Below are 20069 nucleotides of genomic sequence, written 5' to 3' on the forward strand. Positions count from 1 at the left end.
TGAAAATTCACATGGCAAGAGAAACTTTTCATTAGCTAATGATAAAACACACTTTGAAAAGTTAAATGATGTCAGAAAAGTATCTCAGAATTATTTTAACAAGTAACGAAGAAACCATAAAACACATCTTGCACTCATAACTAAAAATGTCTAAATAGAGTTTTAGGCTCACGAGCCCACTAGGTTTCCTAACCATGTTAAAATGAAATTTTTGGAGAAAACTACACTTGACTAAAAGTAGGGGCTTACAATAGAAATGCTTACTTAATGCCTTAGGAGTCTAAGTGTCTATAGGACTTTTGAGAGGCTGAGGTGCCTAAGTTAGTTAGATGCTTTTGAAAATTTCACCCTGTGTCACTATTTCTTTTTTTGTAATTACACCTGGCTTTCTGAAATTCTTATTAGTGAAAGCCATCCTGCTGAAAATGGAGACTTCTAAAATTGGACATATAGCAATAGACTTAAAAAGTAAATATTAAAAAGTAAATATTCTAGCAGTGAGTCATCAATTCTGATAATTAAACATTAAATAAAGCTGACTTTCTGATTGATAAATCAGTATAGAAAGAGGAGGAAAAAAAAACTGGTTTACGATGGACTCCCACACTGGTCAATATAAAGACCACATTTGGGGAACTACTATTTAATTAACAAAAGCCCAAGGGAGTATCATCTTTAAAGCTGCACTTTCAGTGTGATAAAGGGTGAACCGCTATGATAGTGGTATACTTCCACCATGTAAGAAACAAGACAAAAATCCCCCTAATGTGCTGTTTCTGTCAAGAGTACAGATAGAGAATCAAAACAGATGACCTGGCAGAGTATTGCCCTAAGGTCTAAAATAAGTGCACAGAGAAAATTAAGGAAACATCCGCAAAACTAGATAACTTTCTTATCAATTTATCAAAGCATGGCGTTCTTATTTCCCAGATGGTGAAACAATAATATAGAAAATACTTCATTTGTACACAGAACATTTTAATGAACAACAGTTAAAAGCAAGGCACAGCACAGACCCACTAGCTCTGGCCAACTAGTTTAAAATTAACAAAAAGAAAAGGAGTACTTGTGGCACCTTAGAGACTAACCAATTTATTTGAGCATGAGCTTTCGTGAGCTACAGCTCACTTCATGCCACAAGTACTCCTTTTCTTTTTGCGAATACAGACTAACACGGCTGTTACTCTGAAACCTAGTTTAAAACTGCACTTTAAAATACAACAGATCTAAATGGGACAGAATTAAAAAAAATTCTTTCAAATCAACACTTAGTTCGGTCCAGTGAAACAGCTCAACAGAAAATGTGCTAGAAGAACTTTAGCATGCTTCTAACTGAAATACTCCTCTAGCTAGAAAAAGTACTTACCACAGGATCTTTTGAATCAAGTGCTATTTTAAACTTCTCAATACAACGCTTTTGAAGGCACTCTATGGTAATAACTTCTGGACTTGTAGACAAAATAAATACTGTAATGGCAGTAAGCAGGTTGACTTCATCAAGTTCTTGTTGAGCTCCATCTACTAAAGATAAAAGAGTCTCAAATTCACATTCTAAAAGTAATATTGCCAATTGTAATGTTCTAAAGTGATGTAAAAAGTGCTCATGAAACATTTTTTGGCATGGCATTTTCTATATTATGTCTAAATGGAATTATACAATGGTGCAAACACATTAACTTTGTATTAAGAAAACATTTTTCTTTTGTATTTACTGATACAACTGTTCTCAGAAGAATCTAAAACCAATGGCAATTGATCTGGACGTGGTAGCAAATGACGACATACACAGGGATGGATTTCAAGTAGCAGGCTGCAACTTTATTAAACCTGTCACAGAGGAAGGGCACTATGGCTTTGTCACCCATACTTGCATACCAGACATTTTAAGTAGTTCCAGAGTGGGGGTAGACTCTCCTTAGTCTACCTCTAGGACTCAGCTCACTTTTCTGGAGTTCTACTGTCCTCCCCCTGACAAAGGTGACTGAGGGTGCTAAAGGGGAGGATCTCAGCATGTGAGCACAAGGCCCATAAACAAAATCCCAAGTATTTCACTTCAGGGAATCGTTTCTTTTAATCGCACTGGAATTAACATCCTTGCCAAGCACTATCACTAATTACTAAATCCTACCACTATTTAACCTAACTGTGCCTTCAGGATGCTGCGAGGAAGGCAAAAAACCTCCCCAGGCTGCTGCCAATTTGGCCCCTAGAATAAATTCCTTCCTGATCCCACATGATTGGTCAGACCCACAGCCTCTGCAATACACAGCTCCAAAGCCATCAGTATAGGGGTGGGGGTAGGCATAATAGGAGCTGGAATGGAACAAAAAGAAGCTCCACATGGCCTGGGTTAGGGTTTAAATTATTGAAAGGGGAAGATGAGGGACCCATCAGCTCCCTTCCTCCCCAGGCTGGCCAATGAGTGGCTAGAATCTGGAAGAGGCTGCTCCTGCATCCCCCCAGCAAGTATTCTCCTCCCCCTTTCTGCTGAGGCTGTCCCAGTCCCCACTGGTCTCATCAGGTTTTCCACTTGTTGAGGCATGTGCATGGCACTTTATTAAAGTTATTAATAGGAACTGCAAATGTAATGTTAAAATCTTAGAGATACATGAAAAAATTCCTCTTCATTACTGGAATTTGTATTTTACAGTGGTTTGAAGGGTAACTGCCGTAACTATTAGAACAAAATCAGTTGGAATCATGAGGAACGAACAGCATTTTTTTTTTAAGGTTATGTCTTACAAAACTTCATTGCATTTCTTAACTGACTAAAACATTAATGGGTGAGGTAATGCAGTATTTTAGATGTAATTGAATTTCAAAGCATTTGATACTGCCTCATGAAATCTCACTCTCACAATTAACTCAGATCGGCTTGGAGAGGAATGCTGTCATATATACTGAACACTAAAAGTCCATAAACACATGGTAGTGTTGACTAACAATGTATCAAGTTGAAAAGTGGTGTCCAGGAAGCCTGTGGAAAGTCCAGTTTTACTTAACATTTTCTTTAATGACTTGGAACACAGGCTGCCTGTTAGAAATGTGCAGATAATGCTGAACTGGGGGTGTTGTAAACACCAATGAGGAAAGAAAAAGTGATACCAAAAGACCTAGAGAAATGAGAAACATGGTCAAAAAAATAAAATGACGTAAAGATTGAACAAATGCAAGCTAATAATGTTTCAGGAGAGTAAAAGGAGTTAAAATAATCATAACCATTCAGAAGAGAAAAAACAAAGCAGTAATGTTGAGAAAGACATAGTGAAGGGGTGATAAGACAGCAAATTAGACAGGAGTCTGCAGGAGATAGGAGCAGCAAAAACAAAGGGGCAGTGTAATTTTGGGCTCAGAAGCAGCACATCACAGAACAGAGAGAGGTAATAGTCCATCTCTGTACTGCTCTGATGTGACTACTCATGGAACATGGCACTCAGTTGGAAGTCCGTTTACAAGTAATACACTGATAATTGGAGAGATTTGGGAAAAAAAGTATCAGCTGGCCTGAGGAATTAAATTCTTTTCTCATAAAATACATAACATATCTGCAGATATTCTAAGTGTGCAATTATCTACCACACCTGCAAGCCCATGTCTAGACTAGGCAAATGTCAGGGTTCCTTCCCCACTCTGAACTCTAGGGTACAGATGTGGGAACTGCATGAAAGACCCCCTAAGCTTATTCATCCAAAGGAAAGCAGATAGGTCCACCGATGGTGAAAGTGCTGTTTTAATTCTGACCTGTGGCCCTGGTACAAAGGATAAGCATGTAGCCTTCCACACATTAGAGCTCTGCGGGGGAGCACCACTGCAGTGGATACACCCTTTGAGTGCACTGTTCCAACATAGGCTGGGGCAGAGGATAGCAACAGGCTGAGGCTGGGTGTAAACCACGTGAGGAACCATGAAATCTGCCTTCCCATTACACCAGTGACTACTACACCACAAAAGAGGCATGGAGAGACTCTGATGGCCACTCCAACCTATAGACTGTAGTAGCAGAAATAGGTGTGGGCTGTACTTAAGAATATTAAAGTTGGACTACATGGGTGAAGTAAGTTTCACCCTCAGACATTAAGTTATCTTAACAAAGTAGTTCAGTTCTTCCACCACCATCTGAATCTTCTAGAGTTATCTGAATTTTAGCTATGCCAAGCATCTTTTCACTGTCCCCCTTTCATTTTTGGTTACCTGGATCCCAACAGTCAAGAACTGTGACTAAAGCACTACGAAGAAGTTCAGTCCAAGCAGTTCGGCTCTTCTCTGCTCGAGCCATAGGAGAAGACAATATCCCCTTAAGAGCTTGTAAAGATGCAGCAGCTGTCAAAGGTAACTGGCCATCTGGCAATTTCACAGCAGTTTCTCTGAGGACTCCAATAATTAGGTACAGGATAGTAGGGAGTACGGAAACACTTCCTATGAGACAAAACAAATGCTTGGTATGTCACTGTATAAAGCGAAAGACTTACAGAATTTGTTATTTTATAAATCACTTTTCTTCAATTCCCTTTTTATATATAATGTCTAAACAGTTTTTATTTCTAAAAGTTGCCTACTTATTGTAAGTCTTGGTTCCAGAAAAAAGTATTTAAACAGCATGTGATTTTATGTCAAATGTCAAACATAGAAGCAGATTGGCTACTTAAAGACATGCTCTCCTTTTAAGTCAGATAGTCATTTACTTCACTGGGACTACTCACATACCTAAAGTTTATCATGTAAGATAAAAGTCAGAATTAGTGGGTGTTCAGAGAAAGGCAATGATAATGATGTGGAAAAATGCATATGAAAAAAAGAACGAAAAAAGATTTGGATTGTTCACTGTGGAAATGAGACAAATAAGAAGGGGCATAATATAATACACAAAATAAAGATGGTAGTTTGGGAGCTTCTGTTGTGTCTGTTTCAGAACACTAGAACAGGGATGACATTCCATGAAATTAACAGGTGGCAAATTCAAAACTGACAAAAAGAAATACTTTTCCCATGGCACATAATTAGACTGTGAAACTCTTTGCTGAAGGAAGTCAGTGAGCTAAGAATTTAGCAAGATTAAAAGAAGAGATAAGACATTGAACATGCATAATAATATCTAGAGTTATAATAGTTATAGCTAACAAAAATTTAGGAAAGCATCACACCTAATGTGAGGAGCAGGTTATCCCACATCTGCCAACAGTGTGGTTCTTACATCTCCCTCTGAAACATCTGGCGCTAGCCTTTGTTGGAAACAGAATACTGAACTAGACAGAACTTGGGTCCGACCCAATATGGCAATGCCTATGTTCCAACGTGTTTAAATGTTTAGACTGGGCTCTGCTAGTGCAGACACCTGAATCCTACTGAAGCCAATGGAGTAGAGTCCACCCATACATTTTGTGCACTATTTTAGGACCTGACTAAGCAATGCGCACACTTAAAGTCAAAGTGCACACTTGACTTTATTGTGCTTAAGTCCATCGCTATTCAGCAAAATAGAATGAATAGAGATGTACTTAAATGCATTACTGAACTGGTGCCTTAGGTTCTTGTCCTTTTTCCTTAAAAGGAAAGAAAAAAAAATCTCTGAAACTTAACTGCAGGAACTTGGGAAGAACAGCTACTGAAGATCAGCAAACCAGTCCATTTATTATGATTATATTATACATAAGCACTACCATATAGGAGACCTGGGTTCAATTCCATGTCCTGATCTCTTGACTTAATCTGATCCTGCAAGTAATTTGGCTATAAAACTCCCTGATCTGCTAAAGGCAAAAAATGCAGCAGGGAGCAAATTCAACCCAAGGAGCAAACTAATTTTCCTCACAAATAGTGCCTCTCAGAGCCTAACAAGGCCATGTCCAAACTCTTTTCTTGTCATTCTGAAAGATGAAAATCACTGGATTGAAGGTAACAAAAGTCCATCACCATCCAACATTAATCCTTATGATTGAACAGGGGAGCTGGTGACTGTTTCCAAAAGGAGATCCTCATCCCTTTGGCTGGCAGTACAGTGACCATGACACAAGGACTCAATAGTAGAGTACAAATGAGTGGGAAAAGGGGCTGGTAAATGCAAAGGATAGGAATTGCTGGATTTATAGTTTGTACAGTACCATAGGTGTGAACAGTATTTTACATAAATACAGTGACAAGGCTCTGATTCAAGGAAATTACAATCTAAATTAGACCTAACTCAGCAACATATGAAAAAGCTGGGTTATGGAAGCACAAAGGTAATAACAGTGAAGGGTAACAAGATACAATAGATACATATGTCATAAACATAAAGGGAAGGGTAAACCCCTTTAAAATCCCTCCTGGCCAGAGTAAAACTCCTCTCACCTGTAAAGGGTTAAGAAGCTAAAGGTAACCTCGCTGGCACCTGACCAAAATGACCAATGAGGAGACAAGATACTTTCAAAAGCTGGCAGGAGGGAGAGAAACAAAGGGTCTGTGTGTCTGTCTTTATGCTGTCTTTGCCAGGGATAGACCAGGAATGGAGTCTTAGAACTTTTAGTAAGTAATCTAGCTAGGTATGCGTTAGATTATGATTTCTTTAAATGGCTGAGAAAAGAATTGTGCTGAACAGAATAACTATTTCTGTCTGTGTATCTTTTTTGTAACTTAAGGTTTTGCCTAGAGGGGTTCTCTATGTTTTGAATCTAATTACCCTGTAAGGTATCTACCATCCTGATTTTACAGAGGTGATTTCTTTACTTCTATTTACTTCTATTTCTATTAAAAGTCTTCTTGTAAGAAAACTGAATGCTTTTTCATTGTTCTCAGATCCAAGGGTTTGGGTCTGTGGTCACCTATGCAAATTGGTGAGGCTTTTTATCCAACATTTCCCAGGAAAGGGGGGGTGCCAGTGTTGGGAGGATTGTTCATTGTTCTTAAGATCCAAGGGTCTGGGTCTGTAGTCACCTAGGCAAATTGGTGAGGCTTTTTACCAAACCTTGTCCAGGAAGTGGGGTGCAAGGTTTTGGGAAGTATTTTGGGGGGAAAGATGTTTCCAAACAGCTCTTCCCCAGTAACCAGTTTTTGTTTGGTGGTGGTAGCGGCCAATCCAAGGACAAAGGGTGGAATATTTTGTACCTTGGGGGAAGTTTTGACCTAAGCTGGTAAAGACAAGCTTAGGAGGTTTTTCATGCAGGTCCCCACATCTGTACCCTAGAGTTCAGAGTGGGGGAGGAACCTTGACAACATATTTGATATAATTATATTATTTTAAAAAGAATATAAAAAGGTTTGGTGACTGTGAAAAATGAAGTCTGGGGTGATGGTCAGATAAACACTATCTTCCTATTTTGTGTTTCTGTAGTTTACAAGACGGCTTTTGGACAAAGATGATATGGCACATTTCCCTTTGGAGCACATTTTTACAGCTGTATTATAAATTCCTAAATTGAGGATCTATCAAGGAAGCATGCAGCTACATACATATATCTGTGTGAAATAAAATGTGTCCATTAATCGCCTGCTTTACAGGGGAAAGACGGGAGAAAAGTATTTCAGTCTTGAAAACTACTTTACACTCTCACACTACTGCTTCTGTAACTATCAGCCTTTTCTTTTCTTTTTTTTAACTTTTGAGTACAACAAAAACAACTGGAAAATTGTCATAAGGAAATCTCCAAGACCTTGCCCCAGCATTTATCCAACAGAGAAAGTTATGTAGTAAGTATATGTTACTCTATCATCTTTTCATTTAATCTCCCCTTGTAACAAAATCACATATTGGTACCAACCATATCCTACCTTCAGGAGAGCAGACCGACGGAATGTCAGAGAGGATAACTAATGCTGCTGATACCAATCTACTTCCACTCTCTGACAACAACTGAGGTTTTCCAGCTTTAACTGCAGGGCTACCAGTTACTTTAGGATTAAGCTGGGGGAGCTGCCTCACTAGAATGCAAACACACAACTCCAGCGTTGCAAAGACTAATGACTTTCCAGGCACCAGTCCTCCTGTGTCTTTGCCTTCTCCAAATTCTGGCAAGGTCTCCTTTTCTGCAGCACCATCATCAACTATAACGAAAGGAAGAAGTAAGGAAGACATTAAGCACGCAGTGTTTTGTTGACGAAAGTTTAGTTCTTGAAGCTTTGTCATATCGGCAGGAGATAATTTACAGTTTAAATTCTAATGCAGCACAGTGTTAAAAGTTCCGTTAGAGGACAACTGTAGTTTGAAACAAATTTATAAGGATGCACTCACCTCAGCTGAATGTGGTGGGTCTTTGTTTGTCCAGCAGGAGAAAGGGATGTTGCTCCATTAAGGGTCCTTTGGGTTACGAGGGAGGGGAAAGAGGGATGGACTTACCTACGTAAAGCCAAGGGGGCAACAGGAAGAGGCCAGACCAGCTGGGAGCACTGACCGTCATGTACACAGGGGAGAGGGGTATTTATACCTCTATGCCAGGGGTCTCAAACTCAATTTACCTTAGGGCCAGTGCCAGTCCTCAAATCCTCCCAGTGGGCCAATAATGTCACTGAAGATGGTGTTCAGAAAAGAAAACATTTATATTATATTTTTTATTTCCAATTTCTTAGAAATAATAAAACTGTCATACAAGTTTATACAATTCTTCGCCTCCTAGAGAGATTTTAGTGTTTGCCAGACACCTGGCAACGCTTCAGTTCTGTAGGTTTGTTGATGTTTGGCCTCAGTGACTGAGCAGTTGAAACCTTCAGGATTGCAGCAAGGGGTGCATCAGATAGTTGTGTTCAGTATTTTGACTTCTTTATATTCATCGAGGAAAAAAGTGACGCTGCCTCCATGGCTGATTCTGCCCGGCAACTAACGATGCTGCCTCCATGGCTGACTTTGCCCAGAAACTAATGATGATAACTCTGTTCCTCTCCCACAGCCAATGGGAGCTGCAGGGGGCGGCGCCTGCTGCAGAGATTGCCAGCAGCGTGTCTGCCTGCGTCTATTCTCCCCGGGCCTCAGTGGGGAGGTTCTTGGGCTGCAGATGGTCCACGGGCCAGGACTTTGAGAACCCTGCTCTATGCATTCCAGAAGGATCTCTCTCTTTCTCTCTTATCAGTCATTGCAGCAGCTAAATTGTCTAAAGATTTCATCCTCACTGAGCATGCTCCAGACCCTCAGAGCTACTAGGTGGGACCAAACTGTGCATTCACCCCCTACAGAATGACTGAACATGCTTCAGCCTAAGACTAGAGAGGCAAAGCTGGGCTTCCCATAGAATTGCTGGTCCTGGCAGCTGCAGGCTGACAGTAGGGAGCTTCTCTCCTCTGTGCTTTCAGTTACCCCCCTGCTGGCATTCAGGCATCATAGAGAAGTAAGCCACCTGACTCAACTGCAGCGGGGACAAGAGCTGGATCAGAGAGAAGGAATGGAGTAAATTGGGACAAAGTGTCCAGTGAGAGTTGGACTGGAAGAGAGGGGAAGAAAGACAAACTATCACGAAGAGTTGGGGGACGGGAAGTGGGAGAGACTGGGCATGGAGACTGGGAGCCACTGGGGGTGTGACTGACTGGGCAAGGAGACAGGGTGTTAGTGAAGGATAGATCTTTGGGGGCGAGGGCAGGTTGGGAAACTAAATAGATTTGACAAGGAATTGCGGGGAGAGCACTGGGAATAGCTGGTCAAGGAGACTAGGGCAAGGAGCCAGGAAGGGGGGAAATTGGACCAAGAGCCGGGGAAGGATAGGAACTGACACGGATGAGGAGCCCAAGGATGGAGACTGGGACTGGTAGCCAGTGGAGGAAACAGGATGGGACGGAGAGAGATTAGATGAAGATACAGAAGAGGAGAAATGAGACTAGCTAGGCAATAAGACTGGAACTGGATCCCAGATGACAAGACTAGGACTTGCTGGGCAAGAGGACTAGCAGAATGGGACTAGAACGAGGAGCCAAAGTAGGGAAGAGACAATACTAGGCTGAGAAGAACCAACAGGTAGTAGGCTCTGACACCATGAGAGAACACTCTCCTCCAGAGTGTAGAGTGGAACCCAAGATATCTGAGTCCCTCTGCTGTCAGCATTGCAAATATCTGTGAAACCCACTGGTAAACTGCACCTCGTCCCCTTCTAGTGTAGTCCACAGAGCAGTAGTTGATTGGCATCTGCTAACAGTTACTCTGTTAATTCAAGTGGCAGAGATCTCTAAGGTGGATCTCAAGGTTCAACCTTGCTGATGAACCAGCTGGAGGATAGTATGATGCCATGTGATGGAATTGCTGATTTTTCAGATGGCTTTTTAAAAAAACCTAAGAAATTATACACAAAAAAACTCCTAAAATCATCAAAGTAGCAAAATCAAGCACTATTAAGTCAAGAAATGTCAGTATTGAGAAATACCTGTGCAACCTTAATTCGGGCCCTTGTGCACAAGCATTATGATAGAGCGCTTAATCACATGGTCACATATAATTTTTTCCACAGGATCCCTTCCTCATTCAGTGCATAGGATAGACCTGCTCTGGGGATGAATCAGGGTTGTATAGTGAAAGAGTACAGTGGGATTGTATGGGGTTGTCCACAGGGCCTCTGCATCGTTTGTTGCAGAAGCTGGAAGATGTATGATAAATAAGACAGTGGATTGGAGGAAGGAGACTGCATTTCATCACTTTTCAGTGCTTGACTTTGCAAACTTAATGTTCTTTTAATGTATTTTTGTGTATGTAATAGCTTTACATACATTTATACAGAATATATAGTAAAAAATAATTGAGACCATTTTAGATAATGTCATTTTGAAGATTAAACCTAATCTGCAGTTATTTCTTCATATGAAAAACTAAGGAAATAATTTGGCCAATAACCCAGCCAAAGGAAGAAATTAGGTTGGTCTGGCATGATTTGTTCTTGATGAATCCCTATTCCTTATAACCCAGTTATCCTCTTGGTGCTTTCAAATTTTTGTTAAGTAATTTATTCTAGTATCTTTCCAGCTATCATGGTTAGTTTGACTGGTCTGTACCTCACTGGGTCCTCTGTTCCCCTTTTTTTAAAGACAGGCATTATGTTTGCCCTTCTCCAATTCTCTGGGACCTCATCCATCCTCCATAAGTTCTCAAAGACAATCTGTAATGGTTCCGACATTACTTCAGCTGGTTCCTGAAGTACGCTAGGGTGAATTTCGTCAGACCCTGCTGACTTGAATACATCTAACTTATCTATTCTTTAACCCATTCTTTCTCTATTCCAGCTTGTGCTCCTTTCTCCCTTGTTGTTAATATTGTGTTGAACATTTGGTCAGTTAACTTTTTTAGTGAAGCCTCAAGTAAACTAGGCATTAAATCCTCAGCCTTCTTCATGTCATCTGTTATTAGATCTCCTTCCCTGCTCAGTAGAGGATCTACACTTTTGTGTCTTTCTCTTGCTCCTAAAACTTATTTATACAACGTCTTCTAATTGACTATAATATGCTTCCGAGCTGTAGCTGATTTTATACCTCAGTTTTTCTGATTTCGTCCCTATGTGCTTGCAGTATTCCTTTGTATGCTTCCTTAGCAATTTGTCCATGTTTGCATGTTCTCTAGGATTCCTTTTTGATTTTCAGGTCATTAAAGAGCTCCTGATAGGAAGAAGAGTAAGAGGCCAGTATGGCTCTATCTTTCTTTTGCATCAGGACAGTTTACAGTAGTGCCTTTTATATTGTTTCTTTACAAAATCATCAGCTCTCCTGAATTCCTTTATTCCTTCAATTTTCTTCCTCTAGGACCTTAAGTACCAGTTCTCAGAGTTTGTTAAAGTCTGGAGTCCATTGTCCTTATTCTGCTACTCTCACTCCCTTTCCTTAGAATCATGAAATGAGTCATTTCATGATCACTTTCACCCAAACTGCATTCCACCTTCAGATTCACAACCAATTCCTTCCCACTGGTCAGAATCAAGTTTAAAATGGCTGTCCCCTTTCTCTACTTTTTGAAACAAAAAGTTGATTCCAACACATTCCAAGAACTGTGCTGTATTACTTTCCCAATAGATATCTGGGTAGTTAACGTCCCCCATTACTACCAGGGTTTGGACCTATAGTGTTAGGTCGATGTCAGGCAATTTATGTCAACCTAATTATGTTAGTGTAAACACTACACTTCGCTCCCGCCAACGTAAGAGTCCTACCACACCAACATAATAATTCCATCTCTACGAGAAATGTAGGGCTTATGTTGGTGTAGTTAGGGCAATGATGTGCCCATGTAGACAGTGAATTACTTACATCGGATGTTGGCTGTAATTCTTATCAATTTCATGGCTCCATGCTGGAGCTAGCTCCAGCTAGAGCCTGGCTGCCCTCCAGGCTCCCTGCTCCCAGCCAGGCTGTGCCCACCCCACTTGGAGCCCAGCACACCCCAGCCCCCCATTCCCGGCCCAGTTGCTGCCCAGGCTCCCTATTCCGAGTTGGGCTGTGCCGTGCCTGCCCAACAACCTGCTCCCCACTGCCAGCTGGGCTGCTACCCGAAGGCTCCTGGCTCCCTGTGGGGAGTCCAATGCTGTATGGAGGCTTCCCACCACAGCCAAGCTCCTGGCAGGGAGCTCTGCGCCTCAAGTCCAGGTGGTTCCCAAGCTCCCGGTGGGGAGCCAGGATCCTTGGGAAAGCTGCTGGGCTCCCCACGGGGAACCTCAGGGCAGCTGCAGGGCTCTCCATGGGGAGTGGAGAGCCCAGGACATAGTCTGGCTCAGAGCGAGGAGCTGCGTGTGGAGATGAGCACCTAGGCTCTCAACCTCCCCACCCCCGGCCCCTCTTAAGTTGGTGGAAGTGCTTCTGGTGAGGATGCACACCACTGACAGGAGGGTCGTGTGGACATGAACCACCACAATAATTACTGAGGTGGTTGTAAGTCAACCTAATACAGGTTGACTTATGTTTCTAGTGTAGACTTGGCCCAGGTCTTGTGTTTTGAATATTTCTGTTATTTATTCTAGAAATGCCTAATCTACCTCTTTTCCAAAGTGCCTGTTTAGTCATACCTATACATTAAATGAACAGAACTATGACTCACGATAATGTGTACTTCTGAGAGATTGTTCACACTTCTTGCATGGTTGAAGTTACTAGATCTTCGACCTTATCCATCAACATAGGAGAGAATAAGTCTATTGGTTAGAACAGGGGGGCCTGCAGCCAGCACTGATGGGTTCAATTTTTAGTTATATCACCAAATCATTGCCTGACTTTGGGCAATTTAATCTATATGTCGCACTTGCCTCACTTTACTCAGCCATAAAATACATATAATACTTGTCTCACAGGGGTGGTTTTAAGGATAAAATGTTTGCAAATCCCTTTGAGTGCACTGAATGACACAGGCAATCTAAGAGCTATGTTTTACTATGATGATGATTAAAATTAGATGCACTCAGATTCAGTAGCAAATCTAGAACTACAGGAATCAAGGATCAAAATAATACAGCATTTTATCCATGGTTGGGTGTCTGAGCATGTAAGCTCAGCGGGGTCAACCACGTAGCTTCCAAGCAGTGAGGTGGAGAGACTCGAGACTGGGATGTTGAGGCCTTCTGTGATGAGGTCCAGAACTAGAGGTAGAGCGATTGGAGTCTCCACTGATCGCTCCAGTAGCGTGGTGTACCAATGCTGATGTGGCCAGGCCAGTGCCACCAGGATCACCGAGGTTCGGTCTCTCCAGATTTTGAGGAGGACCTTGTGAATCAGCGGTATGAGAGGGAACGCGTAGAATAGGCAGTTCTTCCATGGAAGGAGAAACACATCTGCCAATGAATCCGGGCTGTTGTTTAGGAAGGAGCAGAATTGTAGGCACTTCCTGTTGGCCCTTGTGGTGAACCAACTGATCTGGGGAACTCCCCACCGCTGGAAGATATTGTTATTACATCCAGGTGGACAGACCACTCGTGGTTGTGAAAAGACCTGCTGAGGTGGTCTGCTAGTTCGTTCTGCGACCCTGGAAGATAGGACGCTTCTAAAAGTATGGAGTGTGCTATGCCGAACTCCCAGAGCTTGACGGCTTCTTGACACAGGGGAGAGGAGCGTGTTCCCCCCGTCTGTTGATATAAAACATTGCTGTTGTTTTGTCTGTCAGGACTGATATGCACTTGCCCTTCAGGAGAGGCCAAAAAGCCTAACATGCCAGCTGGACTGCCCTGAGCTCCCTTAAATTGATGTGAAGCATCAGTTCTCTGAGTTCTGTGCTCCCCAAGGTGTGCCCCCCACCCCATGGCTTAGCTGTCAGTGGTCAGACACCGGGATGGACGGGGTTTGGGAAATGCGACCCCTGAGCACACCAAGTATGGGTTAAGCCACCAGTGAAGAGACTTGAGAACGTCTGGTGGAAGGGTAACCACCATGTCTAGACTGTGCCTACTTGATCAATACACCGATGCCAGCCAAGCTTGGAGAGGTCTGAGTCGGAGCCTTGCACGTTGCACTACATACGTGCAAGATGCCATGTGACCTAGGAGTTTTAAGCAACTCCTTACTGTGGTTATAGGGAATCATTTGAGGTCCTATATGATGTCGTGAATAGCCTGGAAGCAGGACTGGGGCAGGAACACTCTGGCCTGTGCCGAGTCCAGCACTGCCCCTATGAACTCTATTCTCTGAGTACGGATGAGCATTGACTTTTGAGTGTTTAGGAGTAGACCCAATTCATTGAAGGTGGATCTTATGAGGGAAACATGTTGATCCACTTGTGTTCTGGACCAGCCAGTCATCTAGGTTAGGAAATACCTGAAACTGCCTTTTCCACAGAAAAGAGGCCACGACTGACATATATTTGGTAAACACTGAAGGTGCTGATGATAGGCCGAATGGTAGTACTGTAAATTGGTAGTGGGAACTCCCGACTGTAAACCTTAAGAAGTGCCTCTGGGGCGGGATTATGGAAATGTGGAAGTGTGTGTCCTTAAAATCGAGGGCAGCATACCAATCTCCTGGATCCAGGGATGGGATGATAGTGGCTGAAGAGACCATTCAAAACTTTCGTTTCTTCATGAACTTGTTGAGATTGCGCAGATCCAAGATGGGTCTGAGGCCCCCTTTTGGTATTAGGAAATACTGGGAGTAAAACCCCTTTCCCTTGAGCTGTGGCGGAAACCTACTTGACAGCCCCCACTGATAGGAGCGTTTGTACCTCCTGGAGGAGAAGTTGCTCGTGAGAGGGGTCCCTGAAGAGGTATGGATAAGGAGGGTGGGAGGGGGGTTAAGGAAAAGTTGAGAAAATATCCCTTCTCTACCAAGCGCAGGACCCAATGGTCCGAGGTGATTTGGGACCACGCTCGGTAGAAATGGGATAGATGTTCCAAAAACGTGAAAGAAGGATCCAGCTGAGAGGTTCATATAGGGCCCTCGGGGGCATCCTCAAAAGGTCTGCCTAGGGCCTGGTGGCTGCCCGGATGACCCAGACCCCCTGTTATTTGGGAGTTGGGGTTGGTGACAACATTTCTGGTTTCCGGGACGCATATGGTTATGGTCCTGCCTAAACTGCCCCTGGTATGGTCGTGTCATGGGTTGAGGCCTAAATTGCCCACGCTGGGTGGAAGGGGTGTGCAGACCCAGCGATTTTAGGGTGGCTTGGGAGTCTTTCAGACTGTGGAGTCTCGAGTCCGTTTTCTCCGAAAACAACGTGGTCTCCTCAAATGGTAGGGTCCTGAATTGTCTGTTGGACCTCCCCGGGGAGGCCCAAGGCCTGCAGCCATGAGCAATGGCACATTGCAATACCCGAAGACATTGTCCATGTTGCAGAGTCTGCCAAGTCTAATGCCACTTGCAGTGACGTCCTGGGGATCATCTTGCTTTCATCCACAAGAGCTGAGAATTCCAGCTCAGAATCTGGTGGGACAAGGTCCAAGAATTTGGACATTGTGTCCCATGACGAAGTTATAACGGCTAAGGATCACCTGCTGGTTTGCGTTACATAGCTTGGAATGTATCTGCCTCCCAAAGAAGTCCAGCTTCGTTTCATCCTTAGCTTGGGAGGTAGGCCCTTGCTGCCCTTGCCTTTCCCTCGCATTAAGAGCCGCCACTACCAATGAGTCCGGCAGGGAGTGGGTAAACAAGTATTCATAGCCCTTGGAGGGCACAAAGTACTTTCTCTTGACTCCCTTAGCTGTAGGAGCCAGAGGGGATGGTGTTTGCCACAGGATGTGTGTGTTCTCCTGAATGGTCTTTATCAGGGGAAGGGCCACCCTGGTAGGTCCTGCCGGGGATAAAATGTCCACGATTGGGTCTGACACCTAAGTGACCAACTCCATCTGTACCCCGAGGTTCTGAGTGACCTTCCTCAGAAGTTCAAGGTGGGCTCTGCTGTCAGGAAGGGGAGGCCCTGAGGATGTTCCTGCCACTACCCCATCTGGAGACGATGAGGAGGAGCCCGGAATATGGAAGATCCCCTCCTGCTCATCCGACTCCTCAAAACTCTGAGGCTCCGCCCCCCAGTCGGTGTCCGCTTCGGTGCCGGCTCTGGTACTGTCCGTGGTACTGCAATGCCGGGTACGGTGCTAGGTCTGTTGTCGGGTGCGGTACCAATTGTGGTGCTGGCGGCAGTAGCGGTGGCTAATGCCTGGGAAAAATCCCTGGCCCTCGACGCAGTCCTTCTCTCAGACGGGACTGAAAAGGAGCGTACCAAAGCGCACCCCTGGGACTGGTGGTAAGCCCACCAGATCCGGAAGGGCCACTGGGTCGGCATCTGAGCCAGTACCCGTCATTGTGGTGGCCACGGTACCAGGGCGAAGTTTTGGTCATCCCTGCTGACTGGGAATGCCAGCGGCTACAGGGACTCATATGAGTTCTCTGGGACTCATATGAGTTAGTGTCTGATGCAGACTCTGATGGGTCTGCGCGTGGGGATCATAGTGGCACTGTGCTCATCAGTGCCAGGAATTGGTGCCAGCACAATGTAGATCATTGCCAAGTCAAAACCGGCTTGCCCCTGGACTTCACTGGTGGCCTCTGAATCGTTTGGGGCCTCGGGACTGGTGTTGTGACACCGTGGTTGGAGGAGTGCGGACCTGTTAATGTTATCAGGTCCCACACCGCCTCATATGTCTCAGGTGTGGAAGGGGGGTCCAAATCCTCTACCTGGGTCTCCTCCAGTGGCACCGGACTCAATGTTCACTCTCATGGGCCTGGAGTTGACAGTCGCAGCTGTTGAGCTGGAGGGGAGGTGCGGTCTTGCACCCATCTCCCTCCCTTGGATTCACATTCCCGTGCGCGGGAAGGAGAGCGCCCTCTATCAGTCTTCCTGTGCTGCTTCTTTGGGATGGGAGACTGTGAGGGGTGCCAAGATTAATCCCGGTGCCGAGGGTCTCTGACCCCAGAGTCCTTCCTTGGCACTTCCCGGACCGAAGCCAGCGTGCTGTGCACCGACGCTGAGGAGCCTAATGCCATGTCCCTGGGGCTTGACTCAGACTGAGGGCGGAGAGCTGCTTCCATTAGCAGCAACTTTAGTCTGTGATCCCTCTCCTCCTTTGTGCGGGGGCAAAAGCTCCTACAGATCTTGCACCTGTCTGCTTGATGGGACTCCCTCAAGCACTTTAGACAAGCCGAGTGTGGGTTACCCTCGGGCATATGCTTCTGGCAAACCCTGCCCGGCTTAAACCCCTGGGTCTGAGGCATGCCCCGGGTCCGGGAGAGGGATGCGGAAGTGGGGGAGGGAAACACCCCCCAGTGCCCCAAGTCCAGATGTCAAACTAACTAAAACAAAATTTTTGAACTATCTTTAACTATTTACAGATAATAGGCTAGAGGATCGCTCGTTGAAGACGAGATGCAACGCTCCAGCGACTATCACGGACTGTAAGAAGGAACTGGAGACGGCGGGTTGGCAGGGCCCTATACGCGGCGCCACGAAGGCGTGACTCCAGGGGGCTTCAGAGCTGACCCGTACCATGCATGTGGCATGCACGCACCTAATTCAAATCGATATGAGCAAGCACTTGAAGAAGAAAAAATGTGCATATGTACTATTTTTATAGGAAATAAAATTTGGTTTCATTCCACATCTTCTAAACAGAAGAAAAACCTGTAATTTAATTATATTGAATGTTAAAGGGTGTATCTAATCCAGGAGAAAATGCTTAATTCAACGGCTGTACTCAATGCTGTTAGGAGATGGATGAGTAACTTGATCACAGTTGCTTTATTTAAAAACTCTACTTTATATTTCCATACGAGGAAAAAGATGACGCTTCTGTGATTGCAATTTTACAACTGGCCTATTTAGTCTTGCGTGGCCTGATTTTCTAAAGTACCGAATATCTTTGTCTCCCAGTGAAGTCAATGAGATTAGTGACTTCTTAGCAACTTTAACAAATAAAGCCACTAATCTACAGGTTATTGATGGAATAAGTTTGGTCATAAAAAGTTTATACAGTATATTGTAGAACAGTATATTGTATACCTTCTGCACTTCTCCGTTTTTCTCTCACATGTTCTTGAGCTGCAAAAAGAATCTGTCGGACTACTTCAAGAGTAGCAAGCTGAATATCAGGCGATTCTCTGGTTAGGATCAGTCGATGCAGAACATTCAGCAACTCCACACCAAGCTCCTGTTGCAAAAGAAATGTTCAAAGTCTTGATATTCACATCAATTTATTTACTACCCACAAGCATCAGAGATTAAGTATTCTAATATAAATTTATACAATGCTTTTAAAATGCAACAGATGACATAAATTGAACATAAACAGCTTGGACTTCAGAATACTCTATGGTGAACTTCTATTCACCTCAGAGTGAGACAGGAGATACAAAATGAAGCTTCAAAGTAGCAGTAAGCTATAATTGTATTCTCTCTCACTCCAGGCTTTCCTTTTTATGTCTTTATGTAATGTCTTCAAAATACCTATGTGGACTGCGTCTAGACTGCCCATTCCATAGAGTCATTGCTTAAGATGCAAGTACAAAGTCATCCCTGATAAACAGATGGAGGACAACTGTGTAAATATAAAACTGTAATAAGATGGTATACATTTTTGTCAGAGCCTTGTGAACTGTATTCTCATTACATTTATTTGATCATTTCTAATTAGGAGCAGCTGAAAATCATTGCTTTTTTCTTCTTTTTATCTATCTAATGGTTTTGCCAAAGCGCAGATACTCTCCTACATATTAATTTTCTAACCTCAAGTACTTGACATCTGAAATGTTACTGTTTCAATGCATAACATTAAAATAGAAGGAATTAATGATTTTTTTTTAACTCCACACAGTCATTTTCTTGAAAGCCTCCTTCCATCTTCACCTAAGCTGAGAAGCTAAGTTCTGTTCCTACTTACTTCTGTTCACATGCAACCCCATTGCCTTCACACAGAAAATCAGAAGTTGAAGCTAAAAAAAACCAACCCATCAATCTACACTTCTAAATTTTGGAGCATATAGTGAGAAGGACCTTTCCCCGTCAATGTTCCCAAAAATCTTAAAGGAAGGAGAGGCCTCATTGCTTACACCAAACATACATTAGTTTCCAACCTGTCAAGCTTCAAACACAGGATCAAAAAGAAAAAAAAGTAGGAAATTTAAAACAATGATTCATGAAACTAAAGATGTAAGTAGTATTATTTAAGCTACAGAAGTTATTGAATGTTCTGTATGATACAGAACCATAAAGTGATAAGAATTCCCAACAGTAAAAGTGGAAGACAAGGCTTTCATACGAAAGAGGTAAACTGGGGTCTGAGAACCAGACAATTTTCCTTGCTTTAGGGACAACTGAAAGGTAGAATTCCAATTAAAACGGTATGAGGAGTTCAGCTGTGCCAGCAAAAGCCTTGATTCTGGTCACAAATGTATCAGCCTTGGTGCCTTCTTCAAACAAATACTTTTTGTCATGGATTGTGCTTGGTAAATATTTTGCATGCATTCAATTCTTTGTTTAAAAAAAAATCACAAGTATCACTTCACACAAATGAAGGGAGACTGCGATATCTGCTTTGCTTCCTAAGGATATATATTTCATTTAAACTGTGCTGTACATAAACAAAGATTACAATGAGGCCAGGCTGGGATACTCTGAGTAGTTTGTGGATTCGTCATAAGGCAACCAAATCATGACATGTCCCTTTAATTAACTTTAATTACATTTAAACAAGATTGGGTTTTATGAAGGAGTATTAGTCATAATCAGAAGTGATGTG

General features: G+C 43.3%; 1 protein-coding gene across 13 annotated transcripts in view; it reads right to left on the reverse strand.

Annotated features, from left to right (window-relative positions):
* The window catches only part of HEATR5A (HEAT repeat containing 5A), a 128324-nt gene that overhangs the window by 2256 nt on the left and 105999 nt on the right, over positions 1 to 20069 (reverse strand). For 11 of the 13 annotated variants that reach the window (XM_048852593.2, XM_048852589.2, XM_048852597.2 and 8 more), the window contains 4 exons: positions 18335 to 18482; positions 7744 to 8016; positions 4192 to 4416; positions 1367 to 1521 (listed from right to left, as the gene is read on the reverse strand). In XM_048852593.2, the coding sequence (XP_048708550.1) occupies positions 1367 to 1521; positions 4192 to 4416; positions 7744 to 8016; positions 18335 to 18482 (801 nt within the window). The remainder of the gene's footprint in view (positions 1 to 1366; positions 1522 to 4191; positions 4417 to 7743; positions 8017 to 18334; positions 18483 to 20069) is intronic. The other 2 variants (XM_075129748.1, XM_048852596.2) reach the window with 1 other exon arrangement.

Source organism: Caretta caretta, chromosome 6 (assembly GCF_965140235.1).
Source record: "Caretta caretta isolate rCarCar2 chromosome 6, rCarCar1.hap1, whole genome shotgun sequence".
In the NCBI taxonomy this organism is placed as follows: Eukaryota; Metazoa; Chordata; order Testudines; family Cheloniidae; genus Caretta; species Caretta caretta.